The sequence below is a fragment of the Phoxinus phoxinus genome (assembly GCF_949152265.1).
Source record: "Phoxinus phoxinus genome assembly, chromosome: 5".
NCBI classification, from domain to species: Eukaryota; Metazoa; Chordata; class Actinopteri; order Cypriniformes; family Leuciscidae; genus Phoxinus; species Phoxinus phoxinus.
In genome coordinates, this window is record NC_136880.1 from 27,128,889 (window position 1) to 27,153,237 (window position 24,349).

The 24,349-nt window shown below is 38.2% G+C and overlaps 1 protein-coding gene across 3 annotated transcripts in view; it reads left to right on the forward strand.

The window, feature by feature from the left end:
- The window catches only part of cdh12a (cadherin 12a), a gene marked incomplete at its 5' end in the record, with an annotated part of 47,135 nt that extends 23,575 nt beyond the window's left edge, over positions 1 to 23,560 (forward strand). The window contains 7 exons of one of the 3 annotated variants that reach the window (XM_079611855.1): positions 6,527 to 6,780; positions 9,993 to 10,129; positions 10,576 to 10,697; positions 11,835 to 11,949; positions 16,264 to 16,515; positions 19,127 to 21,010; positions 21,285 to 23,560. In XM_079611855.1, coding sequence (XP_079467981.1) covers positions 6,527 to 6,780; positions 9,993 to 10,129; positions 10,576 to 10,697; positions 11,835 to 11,949; positions 16,264 to 16,515; positions 19,127 to 19,656 — 1,410 coding nt within the window. In that variant the 3' untranslated portion in view covers positions 19,657 to 21,010; positions 21,285 to 23,560. Of the gene's footprint in view, positions 1 to 6,526; positions 6,781 to 9,992; positions 10,130 to 10,575; positions 10,698 to 11,834; positions 11,950 to 16,263; positions 16,516 to 19,126; positions 21,011 to 21,137 lie in introns of those variants that run through there. The other 2 variants (XM_079611854.1, XM_079611856.1) reach the window with 2 other exon arrangements.
- Between the last annotated feature and the right edge of the window lie 789 nt (positions 23,561 to 24,349).

Genomic DNA, 24,349 nt, shown 5'->3' on the forward strand with positions numbered 1-24,349 from the left:
TCCATCCGTCCGTCCATCCATCCTCTTTTTGCACCCTATTTGTGAAATGACCCCATAATTTAAAATTTCATCAACAGTAAAATATAAAAGGCACAATGAAAATATTAGTCCGTCCTTCATTCTGTCTTTTATCTCCACTTTTTTTTATTCCCCAGGCTGAGGCTGTACAGGACAAAGAGACATAGTCCTTACATTGCAAAATGGGTGTGCCATATCTGGTGACCCAAAAAAAAGTCTGGAAATGAATATGTGGGATCCTCACCGTGGGGCATGGGGGAGGGTCAATGACAATGAACCCTTCTTCCCTCTGTCCTCAATAACAGACTCCCTTTATTTATCTTTGATGAGCTGTTCCATCATGCCCATGCTCTGTACAGGGACTTTTCTGAAATGCTAAGGCTGAACATTTGGGGTCTCGTGGCTTTATGGGCTCAGTGCTGGTTTGAGCATAAAGAGGATCTACTGAGGTAATGGGTTCAAGTGATAATTGTCTCTATATGAACAGGATTGAAAGGTGGACTTTGTTCTTGCAACATATGATTATCTTAAAGGTGCGATCAGTAATGCCTTCCTCAATGAAACAATTTTACATGTACAGTATAGTTTTGAAAGTCCCTTTAAAAGGATGTACACATATGAGGTGAAGAATCCAGTCATATCTTTATTTTGCTTTGAAGAAATCCATTTTGAATACTTCAAAACTTGCAGTGTAGAAGTACAATACAAATTTCATGAATAAATGCCAATTAGTAGGGGAATTAATGAAAGTTTTGGAATGTGCACGGTATTGAATAACAAAACAACTCCATGGACTAGCATCTGATTAGCATACTCTTTTGAGTGGAAATGATCCAAAATAGAGAAATGGGTCTTTGTGTTAATTCTGGAATGGAATGGAATGGAATGGAATGGACTGCATTTATATAGCGCTTTCACTGACCCAATGGCCACCAAAGCGCTTTCCATGTTGCCTCACATTCACCCATTCATACACCGACGGTGGTGTCAGCCATGCAAGGCGCCATCCAGCCGGTCAGGAGAAGCTGGGGTTAGGTGTCTTGCTCATGGACACCTCGACACTTGGTCAGGTGGAACCGGGGATTGAAGATTCTGGCTCTTCTCTGAGGAAGAGCCAGAAGACTCTGAAACAACTAACAGTGGCATCTAAATGTCCAATGTAATCTCTGTTACAGAGGCATAAAAGGACACAACAACCAGAAACAGGACATGTTTATACTAAAATGAAGGGTTTTGTGATATAGACCAGACTGAAACAACTATGATACTGATGTATTGTTTATCAGGTCAGAATTTGTGAGCTAAGTTGTAATGCTACAGTCTTTAACTGTGACCAAAAGTTCCTATATATAGGCTTCTGCGTGCTTCTGATTGGCCAGCTGGGTCTCTGTCCTGTCATATCTGAGGTATTATTTCTGCATGGTCAGCACTATGGTTAGCTCAGCCTGCAGACAGCGAGGCAGACGCGTATCTCAACACTAGCTTGAAATGACAATGGCAGACATAATTGTTGCGTGCTGTCACAAATGACAAGACCTCCTGCAGAACAGCAGTGTGATGTAGACATGAAGCTGATGCTTTTTGAGTAGCACTGAGGTCTTTGAAAAATTCTTGGCTGACAATGACAACAGTAAGTTGTCTTTGAAATGTTTTTTTGTTGTTGTTGTTGAGGAATGATATACCCTGAGCTGTTCTGGAAGACTTATGTGTATTGTTTTTGGCTTTCAACAGACTGATACAAATTGTTCTTTATACACTCATTAACCAACCCCCAGTGCACTAAAAGTTTCTCTTTTCAGATCAACACCACTGCATGGTTTATACAGAGGCGTGCTGAAAATGAATTATTCATTTTATTTTTTACAAATCTAAAATCTGTTGATGTAGATCATTTATATATAAATGAATATCATTTTTAGTGATGTCAAAAAATGCAGACAAAGAATTGCTTCTGTTGCTATACTTCCATGAGCAAAACAAGAACTATTCAGTTTAAATGGTGTTTTATTTAAATATATTTTTTTTGTTGTTGTTGTTGTTGTTGTTGTAAATATATAAAATATATTTAGCTTTTTGGTGATGGAGTGTAACTGTACTAAACTTTGAGTACAAACTAAGTTTTTTGTTTTTACTGCAACAATATACTACAAGTGGACTTGTGTATATATCGTCAAATACTAGTCAAATACTTGTGGCACATATTTTAGTTTATGAAAGTACACTTTGAAGTATACCCCCAGTAATCTGTTTAGTAGTTTTATACTACTGCAAATATACTTGTAAATATTATTTAAGTGAACATAACATTATAGTTTACTTTTTACATACTACAGTATGTTCCTATTTAGGTATTTTTTTAATACTTGTTAAGTTATATACCAACTGTACTTTAACTCTTCCCATTATTATTATTTTTTTAATTGTATCTTCATCCATCTGTAATGAATCACCAGACTCAGTGGGATCCATTTGCAGCTTTTTATTAGAATAGTCGGACAGGCAGGGCAATCAACAGCAGACAGGGCAATGGAGGAAATGCAGAGAAGGTCAGAGTCACAGGCAAAGGTCGAGACAGGCAGCAATAAGCAAAGTCCAGTAAACAGTCCGGGTCGAGGCAGGCAGAGAACAATCAGAAAACGAGGTAAACAGTCCAAGGTCAGAAATACAAAGCAAACACGGGATATAACGCTTAGAAATGATGGGCAGGGCAAATCAAGACTTCGCAGAGAAGTGGTGTGTGGAAGTGGCTTTTATGTGTGTGTGTAAATGAGGTGCAGGTGTGTTACGCAATCAGTCCCAGGTGAGAGGCATGATGGGAATTTGAGTTCGTTAGGAAAAGGTTAATATTCCGGAGACGGATCCCTCCGGTGGTGGAGAGGAGGCGGTACAGGAGCCTGCTCCGTTACACCATCCTTCTTTTAACCAACACTTGAATGTTGTCAAGTTTTATAAAAATAAAAAAAGCAACGTTTTAAACAAAAAGCTAAGAAAATCAAAAACAATTATAGTACAGTAGGTCTGGATTGGATTCAAATGATGATCAAAACATAGATGGAGTGGATCAAGTCCATCAACACCCTCAAAGCTTCACAGTCATTTCCTCATGGGTTCGAAATTTCATTCGGGTAATGTTAGGCATTTTTTATTTATATGCTGTTTAAAGGTGAACTATACAGGTTTTTTACCTTAACTGAACAGCTTCGGAGTCATTGGAATGGTTATATTACTTTTTTCGGGTCGAATGGTGGTCGTCTCGCACCCCCTATTGCCTGTGAGTGGAAAAAAACACCCTTGCAACTTTGGGCCGGTGAGCCGCCGGCCGCAGCATCAGGAGGTATCGCATGATATCAGGTCTTGCGATGTAACGAATTGCTTTACGGCAAAAAAAATCTGCTAAAATGATGTCATTATTGTGCTCCCTCACGCTGTTCGAACCCGAATACAGAAGACGTTTTAAAGAATGTCCCGTCTGCTTTGATGTCGTTGATCTAGCCTCTGGTATCTGAGAGTCGCCAACGAGTTTTTCGATAGTGTTGTCAAATATCTATTTCGAAGCTGTAGGGGGAGCTCTATAGAGAAACCTGCGAGCAAAAAGCGTGAATACAGCGAAGAAATTCCCGAAACTGCATAGCCCTGCTTTAATGTTTGATGATCACGTTATTTTACATTTGTGAAAGCAATCTTCTATTACTTGTTTCTGCTTCCTCATCTGTATTTTGATCCAGATATTGTGCACTATTTCAGAAGATGCGTAACAGCGCCCTCTACAGCAGTGAAACGTGGATAGCCGGAAAATTCAGTCAATGGCAGGGAAAGAGTGAAGTAGATAGATTTGAAGTACATTCCTATTTACACTACCAGTGGACTACACATAAATTCATATACTCAGATTTAGGGGCATATCTGTTTTCTTTATAAATCAACATTTTAAAAAGTTTAGTTTAAGTATATGTAAAACTATGTAAAAAGTATGCCAAGTATGCTAAGTATACTTAATAGGCCCTATGCACAGCTGCACTACTTCCTGAACTTAAGCAGGGTTCTTTGTTTCCTGTCTGCCAGGATTGGCCAAACTGATTAATCCAGGTGTGTCTGATTATTGTTGTTGGTCAGACACACCTGGATTAATCAGTTTGGCCAATCCTGGCAGACAGGAAACAAAGAACCCTGCTTAAGTTCAGGAAGTAGTGCAGCTGTGCATAGGGCCTATTATAATTTTAAGTAGCCCATATCTCGATTGAGACAAATATAGGCTTATATTTCTGAGAAGTGCATAAAAAGTAGACTGAAATAATTTTTTTGTTTTAAATAAGTCTACTAATAGCTCACTTGAATAAACTTATTTTTCACAGATGTATTCACATTTTTAGCTTTGATGAATTGACGTAATTTTCATCAAATTACAGCCGGGTTCGTCACTTATTTGGTTCCCCTGGAAACATTTCCTGGGGCGGCAGTGGTTCAGTGGTTCATGTAGTTTGTCTACAAACCGAAAGGTTGGTGGTTCAATCCCCGGTTCCACCTGACCAAGTGTCGAGGTGTCCATGAGCAAGACACCTAACCCCAGCTGCTCCCGACAAGCTGGATGGCGCCTTGCATGGCTGACACCGCCGTCGGTGTATGAATGAGTGAGTGAATGGGTGAATGTGAGGCAATGTAAAGCGCTTTGGTGGCCATTGGGTCTGTGAAAGCGCTATATAAATGCAGTCCATTTACCATTTTACCATTTACCATTTCCGTTGTGGTCTGTGTTATTTGCAGCGTGTTTCTGTATTTGGTTGTGTTGTGAACTTTTGCAGCGCGTTTCTGTATTTGGTTGTGTGAGTATTTGGAGCACACGTGTGTTGTGAAATTGATGAAGATGTTTTCTTAAAGGAGAACTCCGGTCAATTTTAACATTGAGCTAATTTTTTTGTAAATTTGGAGTGCTGTCAATACAGAGAACAACGACAAAAATCGGTGTTGTCTACACCGTGTTATCCTCTTTTTAAAATTTGCACCCTATTGACTTCAATGGGGCACGTTATAAACCTGCTTTTAGCCTCTTAACATCCTTGATGTGTCATTACAAGTGCCCAGCAATGTTGAGTAATTCCTTCAGAGTGAACACGAGTGAATCTGACTGCAGTAGATGTGAAAGATATTAATAAAAATTGTTATTTCAGCCAGCGCAAATACCTGTATTTAGTTCCTGTTTTCGGTCGAAGTCCAAAGTAGTCGATTGTCGAGTTCACGGGCAGTATTACTAAATACAGGTATATTTGAAACTGAAGCTTCCCTTGGGGGCCGCCATTGTAGCAGACCATCACCTGCTGTTAGCATTCCATTGACTCCCATTCATTTTGGCGTCACTTTGACAGCGAATAACTTTACATCTGAGGCGTTTAAAGACTCCATTTGTCCATTATTTATTTCTAAAGAAACACGACAATTTATAAAAGACTCCATTACCTTGTATCTTACGTTATGACCCCATAGAAGCAGTTTTTGTAAAAATAGGCTAACGATTGCGTCATAACCACTCGACTCTCTGTCGCACAGTAGAGAAATTATCATATAGACAGGCGGAGAAGCTCGCAAGCAATCGGGGGGACGTGGAGGCATAAAGTCAAGGGAGAAGCCCACAGAGAGTGATAAAGTTGCTCCTGCTGCTAGCTCATGGACAGCTAATACTCACGCTCTCCGTCTCTGCGAGATTCAGAAGGGAATGATTCAGATTTCTCTCGGCACAGCTACTAGAACACTTACAACTGTCCGACAGGTTGCTCACGTCACATCTACGTCGTCAAGCTCAGTTTGAGCCTGCGCAGTTCGCCCAGCCATCAGGAAGTGAGTGCTTCTAATTGTCTTAATTTTTCTCCGTTGAAACCTATGGGGTCGCTGTGTCCATCTTATATACTGTCTATGTGTGAACCGCTCCGTTGTTTTGACGCGCTGCTCACTTTAGTCTGTAGAAGTGGTAAAATGGTGCAATTATGCCACGTGGTCCGTATGGAACCAAGCAGGTCCGCCATTTGAATATCACTGGGACATAATATACAGATTGTACGGTATAAAAAATCATTATGTCTTTGGAATGTCCCCATAAAACGTGGAAATCAAATGTGTGTGCTTAGTTTCCACAACTCTTTGCTTTTCAGGTGTGACTGTGCCAATTTCTGCCTTTACATGGCTGAATGAGCGCAGTGATGCAAGAGCCACTGGCCAAAGACTTTTCTCCTTGCTTTCTTCTTCTTTTCCTTTCTTCTCCCTCCTGTGATTCCAGGGTAGAGTGAACAGCAGCCTTTCCTTTCCGCTCCCCTCACTTCTGATCTCTGCATGAGCCCTCTGTTGTGGAAACCAGTTTTATTTTATAGTTTTATGACCTGAGTAAAGTCATGATTGACAATATATAGCTACAAACAATTTGACATCACTTACTTTTTGCTGCCACAAATGAAAAGGAAATAAAGAGATCAGTAAATTAAAAGGCTTTTAACCTGATGATGTCTCATTATTCATTTTACAGCGTCTGGACTATGAAACCAGAAAGGCCTACACCTTTAAAGTAGAGGCTTCAAACGCAGTTCTTGATCATCGATTCCTACATTTGGGACCTTTTAAGGACACTGCCACAGTTAAAGTGAATGTACTGGATGTGGAGGAACCTCCTGTCTTCAGTCGGCTGTCTTATAGCATGGAGACATATGAGGACACACCAGTGGGCATCATCGTCGGAGCCATCACAGCTGAGGACCTAGATGTAGGCAACAGTCCTGTAAGGTATGGGCAACGCAACACACACACAAAGATGTAGGTCAAATCGAAGCACACACCATTTTACTCGCCTTTAATACATGTGTAGACAACATCCTGTGGGAACTCAAAACCACTTTACATCCAAGTATACTAGACAACATAAAACAATAACAAACCTGTAGTCCCGTGGGTTCAGTGCATTTGGCAATCTTGTTTTGAACAGAGTGTGTATTGCTTTGATTCAATCCACTCTGACAAACTTCTGGTGCAATTTGCAAACGTGGACCTTATTTAATGTGGCACACTTGCTTTATTTAGTTCTTCATTTAAGTGCCTGAGTGTGTTAGCTACAATGTTGATCATGTTTAAAGCATCTGAGATCTTGACACAAGAACACTGTCTTTTATGAAAGCATTTGTTATAATATAAATATTTAATGGACGTACATAAATAGAGGTGGTAGTAATTTAGAAAACCACAGCTCTTGTTAAATATTTCACCTCAGTGTATTTCCTATTTGTTAAATTTAGTGTTGCTTTTTGTGGATTCAAATATCTATTTCAGCTATGAGTAGTGATTCATTTGTAAGGTATTTAATATGTATTGTTATATACAAATTTGTTGTATGAAGTTATTGTTGTTACATACAAAGTGACTTTCGTGGGACGGACATTTAACAAGATAAGAGGGGCATTTCACTGTTTGTATCACTGCGCTTGTCTGTGTTTGCGTGTTCCAGATACTGTTGGTTTTGCCAGTAGGTGGCTAAAAGTGACTTTATTTTTATTTTTTTAATGATTATTTAATAATTTACTCAAACAATTCATTTAAAACCGATTCGTTCATGAATGGCATGCTATGTGTTGCTCAGAGATGCTACGGTTGATTCTGCATTTACTTTGTTTGAAACTATTTTTATAGGCGGAGCAAAAATACATTCAATAACTGTTAATATTGTGTGTAAAATGTAAGTTACTCAATATTTACTTATTGTTTATTACACTGTTGAATAAAAGCAATATAGCATAATGCTGTTTTACACAGCATAGTATATTGTATTGTTGTTGCCCTTGTGACCTCATGCGTGTTTACCGTAAATCAAAGAGTGATGAAAATTTGTAATGGATTGGGGAATATGTCATATCTTTGGACAGCACGATAAAAAAATTACCGTAAATTGTTTCTGGTACATTCAACAAGTCGAACATCTTCTGTGTTCCAGAAGTAAAAATCCCATTCATTTTCTCTATATGGGGAATAGATTTTTAATAAAAACTCGGACAGACCAACTGTGAGCTATGAGGTTGTTAATCAATGAAATATATACGTTTGTTGAAGCCATTAGCCTTTTATATATATATATATATTTTTTTTTATTCAAATCAAAGTTTGTAATGTTAAAGCTCATTGGTTTGGTTTAAAAATATATATTTCCGGCACCATGACCAGAGTTATGCAACTCTGTGCAAAAATAGTATGAATCTGGTATAATGCTTTTTTTTTTAACATGGTGAGAACTAACGGTTTACATTCTGATCCCCTCAAGTCAGGTTTTCTTTATTTATAATGTATAACCTGCTGAACTTTACTATGGAATATTTGATAAGGGGTGATTTGAAAACAGAATTCATTTTGTGAAGTTACTAAGTTGAAGTTTAGTGTTGAGCAGTGCTTACTAGAAGAATCCAGTCCTCTTGCTGAGATTTTGCTTGAATAGCAGAATACCTCAGGCCAGCAGTTAGGGAGACACCTGAGAACGAAAGGAAGGAGTAGGAATGTAACCCTGATAAAGGTCTGATGCTACAGGGAAAGCGCAGACTTCCTCTTTCCCAGCTGATCCACTGGGCAGATTGTACTAAGGAACAGGGTCACAGCAGTGGGCTGAAAAGTAACAGACAGGTTCAAATAGATCAAGTGCTCATACACAGGGACAGTAAGCAGAATTTAAGTGTATAAATACATACACTGTTCTACAACATCATGCATCTAGTGATCGATCTTATGTATTTAATCAAATTTAGATATTAGAGTTATTTTAATAACAATATCATTATTTAGATAAAAATAATTTACATATTATGGATTAATTTTACTAAGATTTTGCTATCAGTGTTGGGGAATTATTATTATATATATATATATATATATATATTTACAAGTAATGCGTTACAATATTCCATTATTAACTAATTGCATTACTGTTACTTTTAATGAAAAGTAATGCATTACATACTTTTTGCGTTTTCTCACCGGGCCTGGGCTTGCTTTGTTTGTGTTTTAATAACAAACAAGCAAACAAAAAAGCTATTTTTTGCTAATTTAGTCTCTTTCACACCAAAAGTGAAATGAATAAGCCACATGCTCACATTTAGTCTGCAGCTATACCCTTCTCCTAAAATCGGTCACTTTTTCACACATTTACTATTTTCTACACGGTGAATGGCATTATATAAGGGATATGGAACGATTCAGACAGTGTAAATATGCTTTCGGGGAATGAAGTTGGATTCACGTTAGTGTCATGCGAACTGTCGCAGCTCGCACACAGTCTGCTCCGGTCCAGAGACACGATAGCACAGAGCGGATCACATGCGCAAATCGGCCTAGACCAGAAAATGTTTCGGATCCATTTGAATTCTACACAGAATGCCATATTTTAAAGCGATACGGAGGAGATTAGGAGGAGAAACGGATAGAGATTAGAAGGAAACTGCGGCTTTAATGAGCTCAACGGCTCTGGCTGAGCTGTGATATAGACTAAACTCTATTGGCTATTTGAAGAAAGGGGAGGAGCTGTCCGACATGTCCCAAGGCCGCCCTGTCTTCCTGTTTCAGTGGAAAGTACATCAGCACATTAAATGAAGCTGCGCGTTTCAAGACACTTCAGTGGGCCTTTAACTATATTTTCAAGTGATTCCAGACACCACTGTTAAATCCATTTCACTTTATCTCGCCAGTCTGGACTGCATGCTGTCCTAACCAATCAGACATCAGCAACTGCCCAAAATGCCACAATAACCAATCATATAAAGTACATTTTATATATACCAATCTTTAGCTGGCGTTGTAATTAATCATTGATGACCATAACCAAACATTTTTTATGTAATTTTTAATTCTAATCTATACCACAGTGAACAAATATATATATATATATATATATATAATGTATATAATCCTTGAATGTGATTGATCCATTTGTTTGTTGTTGTTGTCTTTGATCAATTGGTTTGTAGATATTCTATTGAGTGGAGAAAGGACTCTGAAAACCACTTTGACGTTGATCCTGTTGAAGGAACTCTGTCTGTCAGTGAAGCCCTGGACAGAGAGAGAAACGCTGAACACAACGTCACTGTTGTAGCAACAAAAGTTAGTAAGTATGGTGGATTGTGTTTTATCCAGATTCAATATGACCAGCATAGCAGATTTACCAGCATATTATAACTGTTCAATGAAATGGAGATGGTTGAACACATTTCTAAAGACCACATCCCCATCTAGTGGAGAAGAATGAAAATACAACAGTGCTTTTCTTCTAGAGGCTTAAACACATCTTTAAAATCATAAATAAAAGCTCAGTCCAGCTAAAATGAAAGAGATTAGTCAAGAGATCAACCGAATTGTTAATAAAAATGTTTATATCAAGCTGATTTGCTAATGGAAGGCAGCTTACAACTACAAAGTTTTCTGCAAATATAAATCCGATTCAGCCAGATTCTTTTAGTTTTTTGTTGCAACAATGTATTCCATGGTATGCTTCTCATATATTCCAGTTTCCACTGATCTTATTCATGGACAATACCTTGTTTGATCTTTCAGACAACCCCCTGCTGTCCAGCAAAGTTACTGTCACAATCAAGGTCCTGGATGTCAATGAGTTTCCTCCAGAACTTGCCTTTATATACGAGACGTTTGTTTGTGAAAATGCAAAAGTAGGACAGGTAAGTGTGTGTGTGTGTGTGTGTGTGTGTGTGTGTGTGTGTGTGTGTGTGTGTGTGTGTGTGTGTGTGTGTGTGTGTGTGTGTGTGTGTGTGTGTGTGTGTGTGTGTGTGTGTGTGTGTGTGTGTGTCTACCTGTGCTTCAATTTGAGTTGAGTTTCTGGGCCTGTTGTTGGGTGCTGCAGTGAATTAATGTGAGAGATCTGTTCCTTGATCTTCTCCTTTCATGCTGAAAGAGAGCTACTCCCAGTACAACGCTGCCTATCAGTGTCTCCCTATTCAGTCATTTATACCAGAGAACGTAGTTCCCTTGCTTATATGCGGAAATGTGGGAAATAGATGACACAACAAAGCCTTTTCAGAATTTACTAAAGATAGTCAACCGATCAACACAAACCCTTGAAGATGAATTGATGCAATTTCCATGAGGATTTTTTGTTGTTGTTGTATTAATGATTCCTTTCGTATTACTTGCTAAATGTCTGACAATAATACATTTTCATGATACATATTATAAAAATTAAAAATGAAAAAAAGCCTACAATGTTGTCAAGTTGAAAAAATTTTTTTATCCCAGTTTAATATGCAGAGACAACTATAAGCCCTCGAAATATGTAAACACTTACCAGCAAGACACAGCAACATTGGAGCCAATAGCATGGGTTTGGGGGAGGGACTATCTGTTTGTCCAAACAATGAAAGATAGGGAAAGTGTTAAACCTTTTTTGAAACAAATCATTGCTTTTGCGTTACAGTTTAGTGATTCTAATGTAGTCAGAAATTATTGTAGTCAGAAAATACAAACTTAATCTTTATTTGCACACATTTATAATACAATATAAAATAACTAAAGATATGTTTTCGCTGCCATGTTAAATCCTGTCATTCTCTCAGAATTAATGACTTTGTCATTAGAGGTTTATGAAGTTGACAGTGAACCAGTCATAAATTACGCCCCATGTGGTTGAGTCGTAAAGACAGTTGGCAACCTCAAATGATCCTTTTGAGGTTTGATGAGTCAAGCACGTCAGCTCTGTCAATCAAAACGACAACTGCTGAACACTAGAAGTGCTTTTACGAATATTCAAGCTCTTTCCTGTGGTGTTTTATTCAGATCACTGTTCTGTATCTGTTCTCTAGGTGATTCAGATCATCAGTGCCACAGATAAAGACATGCCAGCTGTAGAGCACCGATTCTACTTCAAATCCCCATCACAGACCAGGAACAGAAACTTCACAATCAGGGACTACGGAAGTAAGTTGGAATAACTCGTCACTTAAAGGGATAGTTCACCCAAAAATGAAAAGTGTCGTCGTTTACTCACACTACTTATTGTTCCAAACATGTATGACTTATTTTCTTCTGCTGAACACAAAAGATGATGATTTAAAGAAGGTTTTAACTTTTAGTTAATTTAATGAAAGTTAATGGGGTCCAAAACAACGTTGGTCCTCATTATTGGATTTTTTTTGGGGGGTAAATTAAAGGAATACAATAAGGTTATTTTCAACATGTTTCTATAGAAGGTGTCTAGATATTCAGTCTATAGTAGATACCCTTATAAAAATCACCTGGAATAGCATCTAAAGAGTTGTACTAAAAGTTAGATTTTTCTAGACCATATTATTCAGATAAACAACATACATATATTGTATATATAGCTTGTATATATAGCAGTATCTACTGGGAGAACAACTCTAAGCTACCGAACTAGTGCTGTGACGTAAATAGTGTTCGCATCCCAGTGCAGCACATCACCTCGTGATCCATGTGCCGCGTGAGCCTCGCTCCGTGCTCAGTCCACAGTGTTCTCAGCACATGAATATCATCAACTGTGATTCACAGAGACAGGGTCACTCAGGGCTACACAGCAAAACAGGCACAAGGTGTGCTTTAATGACTCCTACCTTGTCAAGAAAAATCCCCCAGCTGCCCAGGCGTAACAAACCTCTCATGACGGGTCAGTCGACCTTCCAGGCGAGGACAAGCGCATCTCGACGTGTTGACTCAGTGCTATGAGCGCCAAGCAAAGCCCTCACCATCAGACCAACAGGCACCTGCTGTGTTTTCAAGCTTGGATGAAAAGTATTTTCAATTTCCTCTGGGTCACAACAAACACTTGGCTAGACACTTGAATCAAAGAGGGTAGTCTAAACTGACTTTGATGCTTCAAATTTGAATCTGTAGCCTATCATATTTTTGTACATAAACTGAATTATGATAGAATTAAAGTTGCATGCCGGTTTCCTTATTTTCATTTATCAGTCAATAAAATATACGTCAATAAATAATTCTAAGCCAAAAACCAAACGAATCAGCTCCAAGACGAATCACACCATTATCTTTATTCAGAATTGTAGGGTATTGAAAGATTTTTTTATTTATTCAGCCATTAAATTGATCTAAAGTCACAGTAATAAAACATTTATATATGTATAACATCTATTATAGTTTTCTATTTTAAATAAATTATGTTCTTTTGAACTTTCTGTTCATCGAAGGATCCTGAAAATGTGTTAAGCAGTACAACAGTTTTCAACATCGATAATAATAAGAAATGCTTCTTGAGCACCAAGTCGGCATATCAGAATGATTTCTGAAGGATCATGTGGCACTAAAGATGCTGAAAATTCTGTTTTGCCAACACAGGAATGAATAACATTTTGAAACATTAAAATAGAAAATAGAAAAACCGTTATTTGAAATTATAATACTATTTCACAATATTACTGTTTTTACTCTATTTTGGATTAAATTAACACTAAAAAAGTACTTACTGCCCCCATTGATTGTCAACCACAATGCTTCTCAGTAGTGAGGACAGTCACTGCTGTGTTCTTTTATCCTGATTAGTTTGCTGTGATTCTCTGATTGGTGGAGCTTTGTCTTCAGGATAATTATTGTGTAATTCATCACCTGGAACTTGGCATATCAATTATTTATTTTTCTTAATGAAAAACGTTTTAAACTGACTGATAGAGGGTCTCTTTTGAAAGGAAATAATTAAAAATCAGTTTCTCAATGGAGAATGGGATTTTTAATTCCAGGGCCCTCATTAGCCATGTCTCCACTGTCGGGCCAAAAGCGAGCGTGCCAGGGCCCGACGCATTTCCACTGTCACTTCCGGGACTTCCTCAGGGGCAATACCTTGGTCTAAAGCCGGACAACTGGAGCTTGTGGAGTGGTCATAAACAAAGGCCGAGTTTACCTGAGTAAGGAGAGGGTTAACACCGCTGCTCATTTCCCATGTTATTGTTCCAGGCTACCAGCTAACTTCAACATTTAGGCCTAGGACATTTTAAAACAATTTGCAGCTCAAAAATCACTTTCAGACACCAGCGAGTGTTTGAAATAACTTCCTTGAGATCTGACGGGGATTCTGATCACCGTGTGAGGCAGAAATATAATTATATGGGATGCTAAAGGCTACTTATGCTAACCCAGGGGTAACGTCGGTTGTAGAGAGCCAATGTCCCTTTTTAGCTCCAACCCTAATCAAACACATCTGAACAAACTAATCAATGTCTTCAGGATTACTAAGGGTACGTTTACACTACAACGATATGCTTAAATTTTTTTCCATTGAGTTATCTGCGTACAGATGACACCATTGTCAAAACGATCCCCATTCACACCGATCCACGAAAACGACAAAAAATGCTGTATTCTGCTGCCAGGCCATTAGATGGTGATGAAACACTATAGACTGAACACGTAATACGCATGTGCGTGATGCCATCGTCTTCAGAGATTCGGTGTTTGTTGTTTACACGGAGACCGTTTTCAAAAACTTGCACTTTGAAACCTGTTTTTTTTTTTTCAATTTGCGTTTTCAGGCACCCAAAATGCTGTTGTCGTGTAAATGAACGGTCAAAACTTATAAAAAGTTTTTAGTTGAAAACGGTGTCATGTAAACAGCCCCTACAGGCAGGTGAGTTTTTTACGGGTTGGAGCAAAACTCTGGACAGGGGCTCTCTAGGACCGAAGTTGCCTACCCCTAACCATTGTGATAATAAATACACATGTTTATGGAAAATTCCAGAGACAGCTTGAAAAACATAGACAAATCATACATGATTATAATCGTGTATTTAATTGGTTTCATGTTTCATCTGTTCCTTCCCTGTGCATTTGTTGATACCGGACAAATGCATCCACATTTCATAAATTGCATGCACTTTATTGTAAATTGTTTACTCATAAAACTCATAACTCCTGTTTTCTTCTCATGAGCTCCCTCTGTTGCTCTTACTGGAGAGGGATAACAGTATAGTGAGACATGAGGTATCACTCAAACATTGCATAATTTCATGGATATAGAAATGCTCACTTTTTCTAAAGAAAAATGTGATGTTACCATATGATATTGTATCAATATTTTTTCTAATATGTAAGCCTTTGGACCTAAAAGCCTTAATGGAGTTGTTTTTTGCATTCCTGTGATGGCAAATAAATGGAAGCAGGTGCAACTGAATATATTTTCTCTTTTCATGTGAAATGGTAATTATCAGTTTGATTCAGCATGATTGTTGTGCTCGCCTGGCACAAATTACTGTCACTCTAACATTTTTATTGTAAAACATTTGTCAAATATCAATGCTGGAATCTTAAGTCTTTAAGTAAAGACTAAAAATGCACTTCTATCATGCTCATTTTGTGATCTAGTATCTAGCTTTCAGTCAGCTGCTGAAACGGTGGGGTTGTGTGAGGTTTTTCTATGGAGGCGTGTTAAGGGCAGGTTTTAGGGTAGCACTGCGGGGCTCCCGGCCCGATAGTGGAAACACAACTTGACTTTGGGCTCAGTGCTTGAGGTCCAAACGCAATTGGCCCTGCACGACACATTGTTAGCCTTGGCTCGCACTGGCTATCTACATTGGCTATCTCACACTGCCCATCTATAATGACATTGGGAAATAAAAGCTTTTGCTTAGCGTCAGTAGCTTGAGTGGAAGTCATTTGGCAAACTTTTATACAAAGCGACTTCGAGTACACTTAGGGCCAAACAATCCTACTGGAATGACCTGGGATTAAGTACCTTGCTAAAAAATAAACCTTGTGGGTCAACACTCGGAATATTTCAGCCTAAAGTTTTATCTTAAGGCTATACTACCACCTAACCTTCCTCAGTTAGGATGATATTAAATGTATAGTTAATTCTGCAAATGAAAGTTATTGGCAGAAGTGTACCTATTGAGATTAAAACACTGAATAAAAACAGCCTGAAGTGTTTTTGTTTGGACTCCAGCTGCGTCAGAGTCTCTTCTCAGAAAGGTATATCATGCTTCTCCCAGGAGTAACTCATGTTAGCTTGTTATCCCCTTAACCAGAACCACTTTTTTTCTGTACTTATTTCCACTTCAAAGGGATCCATTTTTCTACTTAATTCTGGAATTAGGCCAGTGTCTGTACCTCATGAATTCATCATATTCTGTCATGAAGAAATGTTGGAATGGCAGGTTATGATCCCTGAAAGCATGAGTGTGATTATCACTGATTATCTAAGTACAATCATGTATAGCCTCCACTAAATCTGCATTATAGATACTTTGATGGTCTCTCGGTTTTCAGACAACACAGCTGGAGTGGCGACCAGGCGAGGGGGGTTTCGGAGACTAGAGCAGAGCATGTACCTGGTACCGGTCGTCGTGGAGGACAGCGGGTACCCTATCCAAAGCAGCACTGGGACGGTGTCTGTGCGGGTGTGTACCTGCAACACGGACGGCTCCCTCATTTCCTGCAATGCGGAAGCCGTGTTCTTTCCCATGGGACTCAGCACTGGAGCTCTGATGGCCATACTGCTGTGCATTGCCATTCTGCTGGGTGAGTTATACACGTTTATGTCAAACAGAATACTGTTGATTATGGCAAGACAAAGAATAATGCATTTAATGTGCTAAATAGAGAAGACATAAGAAAAAAGTAGGGGTTACATTTTTATCAATATTGTTTTTATTTATCATTTTATTTTGCCCAAGGACACAGACAATCATGGAAACAAAACAAAGTATATAAAAACAAAAAGTAAATAATATTAGTATATGGGTATTTCTTCAACTTCTGGGACTTTTATTTCCTAGAGGTGGATTTTTATTAAAACTAGCTGATTCTTTCACAAAGAACTTTCGAATGCCTTTATACATTACATTTCAAAAGTTTGAGGTTGGTCTCTCATGCTCACCCAGACTGAATTTATTTGCTCAAAAGTACAGCAGATATTATGTGTAATATTATTAAAGTTTAAAATGTTCTATTGTATTATATTTTAAAATGTAATTTATTCTTGTGATGTCAACGCTGCATTTTCAGCATCATTGCTCTAGACTCCAGGGTCACATGATCCTTCAGAAATAATTATAATATGCTGGTTTGGTGCTCAAGAAACATTTTTTTATTATTATCAATGTTGAAAACAATATTTTTGTGGAAACTGTGATCCATTTTTTTTCAGGATTGCCTGAATAAAAGTGAAAAAAAAAAAAAAAAAAAACAGCATTTATTTGAAGTAGAAATCTTTTGTTACAGTTTTTTTTTTTTTACTGAAATTTGAATGTATCATTGCTGAATTAAAGTGTTAATTTCTTTATTTACCTCAAACTTTTGAACATTAGTGAAGAAATTGTATAAGTACTCTTTTCATATAATTTAAGAGATTATTTGTATTATACTTAATTTGCCTTCACGTCACTCTCATTTACAATGAAGCACGTTTTATCATATACTGTGCTATGCATAAGTTTAGACACCCATGCTAAAGTTTTGCCTAAAAAGAGGAATTAAAAAATCTAAAGATGTGATCTTAATGCCTTAATAAAAAAAAATCCAACCTTTAAGGACACCAATTTTCTTTGTGAATAAATAAAACCATACCTAGAGATTGGCATGGGGTACTTTCCATAAGATCATCTCTCAATGCAAATCAAACCAGCTATTAGGCTAACTGAAATAAAACCATGCCAATCTCTAGGTGTGGTGAAGGGTGTGTGATGATGTGGGACTATTTTAATTCCAAAGGCCAAGGGAACTTTATCAGGATGCATAGTATCCTGAATCCATGAAATAACTGGCCTTTAAAAATAAAAATCTGCCTGCCTCTATGGGAATTTAACATAGGGGTGTCCTGACTTATGCACCCTGTGTTTTAAGGAAAAACATTTATTTATTCACGATACATTATTCATTCACAAAGAAAATTGGTGTCCTTAAAGGTTGGAGTTTTCCTCTTTTTTTTTTTAAGGCATTAATATCAATTTCCTCTTTTAGGCAACTTGGGTGTCTAAACGTATGCACTGTACAAAACATGAAAACATTTTGTTTAATTTTGTATAATTAAGATGTATAATTAAATGCTAGCTATAAAATTACCCTTAGCAAAATAAAAGATACATTTTAAACCCTTTTGGAAATGTCTTTTTTTTTTTTTTGTCATTAATAACAATATGGTATTAAACACAGATGCGAGATGTGTAAATGTTAATGACTTTAAGAAAAAAATTACAATTGTTAATCATCCTACATCCCAGATGTAGGACATTGTTAGTGGACAAATTAAATAAAACAGTCAGGATTTGAAAGTATGTTTTTTGAGCCGAAGTGCCTAAGTTAAAGAAACACCCATATATAAACATAAGTATGCACTACATTTAGTATGGAATGTGGCAGGTTATGATCTCTAAAATAAAGACAATAAGAAAAAATGGAACAGGAGTACTGAGAAACGCCCGAGGAAGAATTGCAGTAAAAGCACTGTATTGCAATAAGGACTAGGTAAGTGAATTCTGTAGCAGACAGTGCAGTGAAGTGATGTGCTTTGACTTCATATTTTCATTTGGCAGCATTACAGAAAAAAAAAGATTTTTTTATATGGCAACCACTTGGGGGAGCTGATGCAGAAATAATGATTCGAATGTGATAATAAATAGTATGTTCTAAAAGACTGGAAAATAACAACATGAGAAAACCTTCCCCTAATAACACATGCAGGTTGATTTATCCAAATTTCCCCTTCTGCTTCATCTGAAAGCCTGAATTTTTAGGTCTAATCTTTCATTCTCGCAGCAGCGCCTGTGCCTCCCCGTCTCTTTCTCTCTCACATCTTTCTTTGAGCAGAGTGGGGCGAGCGAGTACTGTCTGCCTCAGAGGAGGGAGATGAAAGCTCAGAAAAACTACCTCCCCTCCTCTCACACAACCGAGGCACTACGATGTTGACAGACAGCATGTCAAAACTGCATTATGGCTACCCTCGGGCTGCCGTTCTCTTTAGTCTCATTTTGAAAACCCACGTCAGAACAAAAAAAGGAAACCGCTAATGGCTCTGGAACATGTGACCACCCCTTTTTCTCTCTAGTCTGTTGTCACTCAAAGGTCCTGTACTGTATGTATGTCAATGTGCATTACGCCACAAAACAAGTTATGCGCCTCTGGTGTCTTGCAGTGATGGTGGTGCTCTATATGGGCCTGAGAAAACACAAGAAGCAGGACACTCTGATGTCGTCCAGCGAGGACGTTCGGGACAATGTGATCCACTACGACGACGAGGGGGGCGGGGAAGAGGACACCCAGGCCTTCGACATAGGTACGTTACGCAATCCCAAAGGCATCAAAGAGACGGCGCAGCTGCAAAAAATCAGATCAGAGGATGAGCCTGATCTGGCGAGTGCGTGCGTGTCCAAAGAGGACAGCGAGGACATCAGAACCTACATCCATCATTGTCTTCTAGAGAACTCCACACCTCCGTATGACTCTCTGGTGACGTATGCATATGAGGGAGAGGGTTCGGTGGCAGAGTCCCTCAGTTCCATTGAGTCTTGGGTTCTCGAGCCCAAGGAGGATTACAGAAATCTCTGTGACTGGGGTCCTCGTTTCAAAACGCTGGCTGGGATATTTAAAGAGCATGAGTGTAAGGCCACGGAGAAGGTGGAAAACGAAGCACATGCTGAGGCACTAAAGGACAGACTGGACTGAGAGCATTTTAAGGAGCTCTGTGAAAAACACAGCATGGCTCTCAAAGGGATCATCCACCTTAAAATAAAAATTGTCATCGTTTAGTTATTCTCATTTCATTCCAAACCTGTATGATTTACTTTCTCCTGTGTAAAGGTGCAGTCACATTTGGAAAAAAATTGGCTAAATTGCACAATAGCGAGAATTTGTCAGTAGTGTAGCAATGTATGAAGTACAGAGAAGTCACTTTCAAACTAAGCAGCTTTCTGGTGGTCAACATGTCGAATGTGTGTGACCAACTTGAACCTATTGTGAAATCTGCATGGGGCAATCTTACGTGAAATTCCTGATCGTATGGATTCCTATTGATATGATTGGAGTGTTTTTTTGTCCATACAATGGCTGCATTCCAAACCGCATACTTCCCTACTATTTAGTATGGGAAAAAGAGTAGGCGAGCGAAAAAGTATGTATGAATCCAAAAGAGTAGGCGAGAATTACCTGGGTGACGTACTAATTATCGCGAGATTCGGACTTAAGTGCGTTCCAATATGCCTACTTTCCTACTATATAGTAGGCGAAAACAGTACGTGAAGGAAGCAGTACGTTCCAAACATCAGTATTCATAAAAGTGTAGGCGAGAAGTTCCCGGATGGCTTACTGCTTCCAGACAGATTTTTGAGTGCTCAACCGGTGGATACTCTTCTATCCCAGGAGGCCACGCGAGAGGATACGTCATTATCAAACATCACGGAGATCAGCGACGCGCGGGGTTTCAAATGTGAGTAAACACGGTTCCTTGTGTTAAAATTGCATGTGTTAAACTACTATAGAGTAAACGTTTTAACTGTTGAAGGTGTAAAGGAGTTAGACAGTATAGTATGATTGTGATTTGGCTGTAAAAACACGTTTTATTATGTATAACGTTAGCTCTAGCTGACAGGAGCTCCAGTAAGGACACGTAAGTTACGTCTCTAACGTGGATTTACATAAACCATTAACATCTTAAAGACGCTTATTTTAAACGTCTATTTACATCTGACAGGAACATCTTTTATAAGTATTGCAGAAGAGCACATCACAACATGAAATATACATCTGAGTGATGTATGTGTGCTATTATGTAGAACAGATCTATAAATTAACTAAACATAAGTTATCTATTTTATTTGTCCATTAGTACTGTTGATAAATTGAGGAACATGTATGTTGGATAAAAAGTTAAAACAACCTCAACATGTAAATGTAGTGTTGAGCTCATAAATCACAGAGGTTATGGGAGTCTTGTCTGGATGTTACAGGGACAGATGAACAGATGTGTGTTTATCCGGTGGAGAGAGGCTCATGAAGCTGATGCTGTCATCAAAGGCTTTGAGTGAGTATACTACAGAAATTAATAATAATTTAAATATTAAGTTGTAGTTTATTTTAATTATTGTAATTTCAAACAGAGCTATTACAGCACCTTTCTGATTCTTGATTTGTGTGCATTTGCTGCACAGCTGTTGTGGTGGAGCAGGACCTGCAAGGAAAGATGATGGCGGCATTTGTGGAAAAAAAGCGTTCTTGTCTGCTAAATAATACTGAAATCAAATGACATTGTGCTGTTAAAACTACTGCTTTTGTGTTATGTTTGTGCATTTTTGTAGGATCTGAAATGTCAGCAGACTGGTGTGAGCACTGAGGATGAGGAGCACAGAGCTGAATCCTGGAGATCGTGCCATGGACGAGACCCTCCATCACTCCACCGGCCCTTATTGCCTCAGATTGTGAAGCACAACACATCACGCAACAACCGGCACTCCGGCACGGCTCACCTCTGGCGGTCCGCTGATTCATCAGAATAAAGCCGCAGAATGGGAACCGCTGTGTTGAGATGGCAGTAGATGTGGTTCAGTGCCTGTAGCCTATATACATGATTGTAGTTTGAATAAAGCTTTGTTTCATGTGTTGACTTGCATTTGTTTATTGTGTGATGGTGACTTTCATTCATTAATTTACTCCTTTATTAATATTTATCATTGTTGTCAGTAAATAAAATATCATTATTTAATTAATTGTTTGAATGAAAATGTAGATATGTTCACAATATACACATCTAGAGTGTATTCATGCATAGCTATGTCATATGACATACATTACATTTTGTTTGTTTTATTGATTTTTTTCAGTAAAAAGTAATATAATTAAGTATCGGTCAGTATTTGTCACGGTAAGCCACTTTTGCTTGTGGATGAAAATGTTTGGATATAAAATAAAGAAATTAACAACATATTCAAGAGATGACAATTTTGGGATTTCGTAATAAAAATAAATAATATCGTTAAGGATAAAACGGTGGGTCACATAAGTAGGGTTAAATATAAGAACTTAAATCAACCCTAAATGTATTCTCAAAATATGGGCAGCAGTTTCTTCAAAAAGACCATAAAATGAGCAAGTTTAATCAATATCAAGATATTTACAGATAGATGAATTAAACGTGTCGTTCAACTCTTTTAAGTTGTTGCACTTGTGATAACGCGGCGTAGGTCACATGATAACGTCAACATGGCAGATGTCCGGTTCGCATTCATACTTAACGAGATTTGGCTATAAAGTACCTACTCTTTTAGCGCTCGTTAAGTAAGTACTTATTGAAATTAAGTACCTACTCATTGAGTATGCGGTTTGGAACGCAGCCAATGAAAGTCATTATATGTTGATAATATGTTGTTTTGGACCACATTGATTTTGATTACATGGACAAAAACAGTTTAAACTTTCTGCCGGAGAGGAAAGTCAGTCAAACAGGTTTGGAACGACATGAGGGTGAGGAAATGTTGGCAAAATATACATTTTGGGGTGAATTGACCCTTTAAAAGAAGAAGACGTGGCTTGGGAAAGACACTTTGATAAGGCTGGCTATGTGCCTTTCCTATACCTCATGCATATTTTACACTCTTCTGTTCATTATTTAGGAAAAAAACGTGGAACTGTAATTTTTCCGATTGCATTTTAATGTCTGTTTTATACTTCTCTAAGTCAAAGAACCAAAAAAAAAACTCTTTGATATAAAAAGTGCCTCATGAACAGTTTTATTTAACTTTCAACTGTTGACAGTGTTTTTGCAATGATCCAAGCAAGGGACGTCTATAACCTCTGTGTACATGTACTAGGGGGGGGGGGGGGGGGTTGGGGGGTTAGGAATAGGATAAACATCACATTAAAAAAAGCGTCACCCTGCTGGCTCTCCTTCCAAACATATTTACCAGCACTTAGCAGGAATTCTGCCAGGCCAATGCCCTGGACGTCACAGTCAGTACATCTCACAGATGCCCCATGAACACATCTGTTTAGATCGCCCTCACTAACTGCCCCAGACTGTGCTGCTTGCTTCCATGGTGAACGAGCCCCTCCAACCCTCTCCGTACTGTCCTACGGGCCTCTGTCACTAGTTTGATAGCCACAGGATCTGTGTGCCTGCTGTCTTTCTGTCGAACTGTTGTGGTGGCGCTCTGATATCTTCCTACAGCAATTCATCAGAGCTGTGGCTTACTCGAGGGCAGCTGATTCCAGTGATTCTGTATTGGCCAGCCAGATTTTGATTTACTTTTTCTTTTTTTTTATCAGTCTCTCTGATAGAGGAGCTAATGATAAGAGACCTTTTTGTCAAAAGTTATCAAAAGAGAATTTGAAAGAATCTCTTATTTATTATTGAATATATTGTATAAACTTGTGTCTATAACAAACTCGAATGGAAACTTTGGACAATAAAGTTATTATATTTGTGATAAATGCTCTTTGCCTTTTCCCCTCTTGGTTCAGATTAGAGTTAGGCCTGTTACATACCGCAGGCCTAAGCGTATTTTTATATCAATGATATACTATTTTCATTTTTATGTTTATTATGATAAAACATTTATTTAATTGTGGGTTGGTAAACATCAAGTTAGTTCTGGCAGGTCACGTTAGTCAAGCTCGCATCAGCTGACTCTCAGCTGATCCAAGTCTACCTATCACCGTATTCATAAGCTCCTTCAGAATTATCAACATCTATCGCATTTCTCAGGAGCTAATTACCCTCCTCCATCCCCAGCTCCTCCTCTCGTCCAGTCAGTATTTGCCATTCTGATTCCCCTTGAATCAAAATAAATTATCGAATTATGTTGTACTTTAAAATCTTGAATTAATGATATCTGCCATACATTCATGTTGGTTCTGTTCAGTTTACCCTAAGGGGGATTATTGCTGCTCTCCCTGCTCTTATCCATGCTAGGCTGCCCATGCAGAACAGAACCAGACCGCCAATCCAAACTGTATGCTAATTGTCAATCTTATTTGACGATAGTGGTCCTGACAGAAATGTAAAACAATTGTGTTTTATTCTCACCATGGCAGCATTTATTTTCCTCAAAAATATAGGAAAATACAGTAATATTATGAAATAATAATAATAACTTTTCTATTTTAATGTTATTTTAAAATATAGTGTCCCCTGGGTAGTGATGGCAGAAACTAAGCTTTTTAAAATGTCCAATCAATTTGAATAATTACTTTGTAAAATGATTCACTGTTTCGAATTGCTTGAAATGCCACACTCTGCGTACCGGCCTCCCTTCAGTATGGTATACCACTTATTGGTATGGTTGAATTGGATCGTCGAAGGTCAGCAGCAAAGACATTGGTTAATAAATAACATATTTAATTATTGAAGGTTTGTGTAATATTTGCA